Below are 5439 nucleotides of genomic sequence, written 5' to 3'. Positions count from 1 at the left end.
AGGTGCGCCGCGCGCTCCGAGACGTTCTGGGCCTTGCGCTGGAACCACTGCTTTTTCGGAAACTTCCCCGATGCGCAAGAGCTTCTCGACGACGGGGACCATGATGGTGTTGGAGAAGGCTGTGAACGCACGAAGCTGCTCGCGGAACACCACAAAGTCGTGGTACCGCTTGTGCGTCGTCCATTGCAGGTGCGTGAGCGGGCACGTGACGGTGAGCGAGTAGAGCGTGTACGGGCGACCGGCCTGCATCGCCTGCGACGTGCGCACGTGGGACGGCGGCGCCGGTGGCACGCGCGAGAGATGAAAGTTGTTGTGGTTCTGCTTGGGCGTCGCACCCGTGCAAGAAAGACGCCACGGTTCGGCCTTGATGATTGCACTGAGCGGCATGCGGCCAAATGAAAACTGATGCATCCGAGCTGCTCTTGGCGGCGACAGGCGCGGCTCAGAACCTACAGGCCGACGATTGCATGTTTCTGTCAATGTGGCAAGGCATTTACCAAAACCGTCCCGATGAGATTGCACTTTCTAAAAACGGCAAACTGGGCAGCTCCTGACCGGACATGGAGAGCCTTGACGTCCGTGGTGTGGTCGCCTTCGAGGAATAAGCCTCGACAAGTGGTGTCGACCGTCGTGCGAATAGCCTCGGTGGCGCAGGCGTGGCCCTGCATGAATCGTTGAACGAGAATCGCCGGCGAGATGATCATCGCACTCGTCGCATTTGTTGGACTGACGCAATCGCTGCGCTCGTTAAACGCTGCTGGATTGACGCGATCGCTGCACTCGTTGACTGTGCGGGATGGACATGCGTGCTGTGGATAGTATGCCTGGATGCGTATTTGGGAGAAGGCGGTCGACAGGTGCCGCTCAATGGCCGCCGCGCACGCTGGCTCACTGGTCGTCCATACATTCATCAAGACATTGGTAGCAGCGATGCGATGACGAGAAATGAGCATACCGCGGGATCCCACGGCGACTTCAAGAATCTGCGCATGAAGCGTGGGTATATTCTTTCAACACCGTGCCTTCGTGGGTACACACAATATAGCATGGATACCACTCGAGTAGCGCAGTCACGGGCGACCGAAGCGAGGCTTCGAGATGCCTCGCAACGACGGCAATCGGATCAGACGAGGCCTCTCGCCCTCGCCGGCAAGCGGCAAGGTGGCGCCGAGACAGTCTTGAAAAAATGTGTGTGTCACCACCACATGGCCCCATGTTTCCGATTTGCAGTCCCACGTAGAGCATGCTGGCATCGCGACCACCCCACGCGCTTCCGTGACGATGCACCGCGATGGGCACCCGGTACTGTTTGTTGTCCCGAGACAGCAGCGACCGTGATGTATCGTATCGAGGGGCCAGCCGATGGAAGCCAAGGCATATAGGCCGCTCCACTAGACCTGCGAGCGGCGACGAGCCGAGTACCCTCTTGCTTGCCAAGGCTCGAATATCATACTCGGCAAACTCCGCCCAAGAATCGGGCCAGTGGGTGTGTAGCCACGTCGTCGTCCAACACTCTACAAGGGTTCGCCCCGCCCACGCCCCCCGGCGCGAATTTTCTTGACTCGTCCAGAGCCTCTACATACGCACAACGAAGCGCGCTGCTAGAAAAAGAAGAGTCGACTAGCGTACCAGCGTCTCGTGCAAACCGAGAGCGTCACGGACAAGAAAGCACTCGTTCTCAGAGCAGACTTGAAGGAAAACCTGGCTTTGTGTCTGCAGGAGGTTGCGCGTTCGATATCATTGCAATCTTGCAACCATGGATCGCTTGGGACTCCGCCAACATGACGCCTGCGTGGCTTTGTCGCAAGCACCCAAAAGATGGCATTCCTTGACCACAGGGGGCGCGTTTCAGACACAACGATGCTCTTGGGAGGCTAATAGGGGCACAACTAACAATGGTGTCAGTTCAGGACGCTCGCTGTCCAAGGGCATCTCACCTCGAGTGCGATCTGCGTCTCCGCACGTGCTAAGATACAAGCTGTCGCCAACCCCCAGCGGTCGCCTCACGACGTGGCGACGACTTTACAGCGAACCAACAACGATAACTCAGCATTCTTATTCTCAATGAGAATGCTGAGCCAGGGTTAACGCGTTTGCATCGTACGAACTTCTGACCCGCTGCTTCAACAACTCTGCGCTGGAGCCCGTTGGATGTGGCGTTAAAGACAACGGCACCGAGAGGAAGGGGCTTGGAGCGCCGCGTCGACGAGCTTTTCTGCTACCTCCTGAGCACGATATGGAGCCTTAACGAGGTAGGGTGAGTATAGTGTAGCAACCACCTCGACAACCCCACTGCCACGTAGCGCTGCCACGTCAGACACTCGAGTACTGCCTCTCGGAGAGCGATCGGTAGTTAGCGTCGAGTACCATGGCTTCTCGTGTCGGCTGGGTTCAGCACAGTATGTCCAACCGATCGGCTTGAGCCAAAAGTGACTCGGAGCCGCCCGATGGACAGTGCTGCAGAGCCCGGTCTAGGGCCATCCGAGCGACATGCGGCTAGCGTCGGCGTCCTCATTGATGGCCAACGTGGCGATGCAGGGTTGCCAGCCGAAAGAGGCGTGGAAGGGCTTCTTACGCAGACGTTGTCGCGCAGCACCTTGCAAGGTGATTAGCGGCTAGCACCGTCGTCTGGCGTGCTCAAGCGCCCTTCAACTCAATGGAAAAGACATACGTATACAGCCACGCAAAATACAAAGGCTCGTCCGCTCTGTCGAGCAGGCACGCATGAGCTCTTGTCCGCATCGAGGCGCTCAAGTCGAGTCCAACAAGAGCTCGTACGACCAATTCCATTATGCATACAAGTACTTTTCATTCGCGACCCACGTATACGGCGCGTCTTCTTCTTCACTACTGCGAACGAGCACCATCGAGAGCGAGTCGTCTCGGGGCGTCGCCGTCGCGCGAACGTCCGTGGGCAGCGCCATCTCGTCCGTGGGCCACAAGACAATGTTGGCGAGGCCCCATTGCGCGGCCTCTTCATGCAGCGTCGCGAGGCACGCAGCAAACACGTCGGGCTGCGACCCCGCGTATTTGAGAATGTCGAGCGCGTTTTCTTCAAAGTTGTGGGCCCACACAAGATACCCGAGAATGGATCCGGCGGCCTCGAGCACAACACCATACGTTGTCGGCAGCGTCGGTAGCGTCAAGTGCTTGCGCGCAAAGTATGCGTGCTGCACGTGGAAGAACGTTATCGCATCCGCCGAGAGCAGAAAAGCGAGTTCGCCGGGCGCCAGACTGGCGGCCAATCGCTCTCGGTCATGCGCAGCAATGGCTTCGAGGTCGGCGTGGGACTCCAGCAGACGAAGCGTCCACGTCCGAGGCAACTCCGCTCGCGACGGCGTCGTACTCGTTGGCAGCGAGATAGCCAACGAGGGCGCGAGCACATAGCCTCTGGTGGCGTAGAAGCCCGTGCCAATGTCCGAGTAGAGGTTCACCACGGTGTACTGGTCCTCTTCGTCCTTCTTCTTTTGAAGGAACGCGGCGAGCATCGCGGAGGCATAGCCCTGCTTGCGGTGACGCGCCGGCGTAAACACGGACGCGACGCTCCAGCCATCGAGGTAGACGAGACCGGCCGATTTGTTCCATGGGCGAAGCACGACCGGCCGTTTGAAGACCTCGAGGTACCCGCGCAGGTCCAGCGTGCCCGGGTCCGACGTGGGCACCAGGACATAGTCGGTCACCGCGTCTTGCGCGAACGCCGTCGCACGAAACTGGTCTTCGCGGTCGAGGTACTCGTCGTACGTGAGGTGCGGCGCACCCCACTCCTCGTATGTGAGCACGTCGACCTGGGTCTCTTGGGCGTCGTCGCCAATGCGCAGCTCCACGTCGCCCATGGTCCGCTGTGGTGTTGACACATGGCGTAGACAGGCGGTCGCGGAGTACTCCCTGTCTAAACGCACCCAGCTCTGGACATGCCACCAGGCAATACGATACCAGTACAGCACCATGCACCACGCCAACGCTGTCATACATGCACGTGCATGGAATGGCGTGCGACGCATGCTTTACGCATGCATGCAAGGGCGTGTGACGGCGCGACAACAAGACCAATGACGAGATAGAGTTGGGTGTTTGTAGCATATGGCTCGACCAATGGCATTTGCCACTCAACCCGGCTCGACCCGAGGCGAAACTATACTGGGATTTATCCTGGTAGGAACGTTTACGTGGTGTACCAGCATCCCAGGGGATTAATTCGTACATTCTGGCCAACCCATTGGCTATAATTCCAGATTTGTTGGCCAATGAAACGCAGTTTCATTGGTCTCAGCCAATCGCATCGCGCAAAACACGTCCTATCAAGTGCGATTTTGTAGTCCCTGTTAAGTGCTGTCACATGATGGACATTATACCTGATTTTGTATACTTTAAGTACGACGCACTTATCAGGCGTACTTATTTAAGTGCGTCGAAGCCGCACCTAATAGAGCCTCCAAGCGCGCCTCGATTTCGGGACAGCGGAAGCGCGCGGAGACGATCGTCATGGCAAGGACGCCCTCTAGTACCATGGGGCCTCATGGGAAGCAGGTGAAGCCACGAAGGGTGTACGAGGTGGAGCTCTTCCGGGAGCGGCAAGCGCAGAGGATGCAAGAGACCCGAAAGAAGGCAAGACTCGCGAAGCGTGAGCAATCCGCCGCAGCGACCTTATCGACGGAGGCCAACTCGACTCATGACGAAGGCGTCAAAGATGCTGTGGAAGAGCCAGGTGACCTAGATGACCCAGGTGCGATGCCACATTGAAGACTGCAGCAAGCGACGACGGCGCGTTGGCCCGGAAAAGTCTGCGCACCGCAGCGCAGCGAAGGTCGCGCGTTGACTTTTGTCTAGGCCAACGCGCCGTCGTCGCAAATACCGGTAAGCAATGCTTCGCATTCAAAAGTTCAACTGTGGCACGTGGGCCCTGACGCCAACGAGCCTTGCGGGCCTTGCGGGCCTTGACAGCTTCCATCGCCGGCAGCTGCACCGCCCTCTAGGTATCCTTCACCCAATCACGCTCGGCGACGTCGCGATCTACAAGCGCTGCCATAGCGTCCCGCTGAGCGCGATCTTCGCCCGCCAGCGCTGGCGCCTGCTGGGCCACGTGCTGCGCCTGAAGGAAGACGTCCCTGCCAACATTGCCGCCGTCCGCTTCTTTGCCGCGCCCGACGCACCCCGTTTTTAGGCCGCACCAAGATTACGTTGCCGATCGTCCTGCACCGCGACCTCCAGTCGTTGACGCCGCCTCAGTTGCTGGCTACTCTCGGGGATCTCAACAAACTGCGTAGATCGCCGCCGACGACAAAGCCTGGAAGGCGTTTACACAGCGTGTCGTCATGGGCCTCACCCGCGGCCGCAAGCGCCCCCGGGCGACGACAGAAGAGCAAGACGAGCCCCCTCGCCGCCGCCTGCGCAGCCACGGCCCGGTGAACGAATAATGAAGAAGAAGATTGCTAGTCTCTA

General features: G+C 58.9%; 1 protein-coding gene across 1 annotated transcript; it reads right to left on the bottom strand.

The window, feature by feature from the left end:
* Positions 1-2771: 2771 nt before the first annotated feature.
* On the bottom strand, positions 2772-3869 carry SPRG_15705 (hypothetical protein). Its single transcript, XM_012354748.1, has one exon. It carries the CDS (start codon positions 3831-3833, stop codon positions 2790-2792), a length of 1044 nt encoding a protein of 347 aa, XP_012210138.1. The 5' UTR covers positions 3834-3869; the 3' UTR covers positions 2772-2789.
* Between the last annotated feature and the right edge of the window lie 1570 nt (positions 3870-5439).

Source organism: Saprolegnia parasitica (genome assembly GCF_000151545.1).
Source record: "Saprolegnia parasitica CBS 223.65 unplaced genomic scaffold supercont2.180, whole genome shotgun sequence".
Classification (NCBI taxonomy): domain Eukaryota; phylum Oomycota; class Saprolegniomycetes; order Saprolegniales; family Saprolegniaceae; genus Saprolegnia; species Saprolegnia parasitica.
Note: the sequence above shows the minus strand (reverse complement) of the source record. Positions and strands in the feature narration are given on the sequence as shown.

Excerpts from the sequence above, each read along its gene's own strand:
- SPRG_15705 (XM_012354748.1), bottom strand. The coding sequence starts at position 3,833 with ATGGGCGACGTGGAGCTGCGCATTGGCGACGACGCCCAAGAGACCCAG.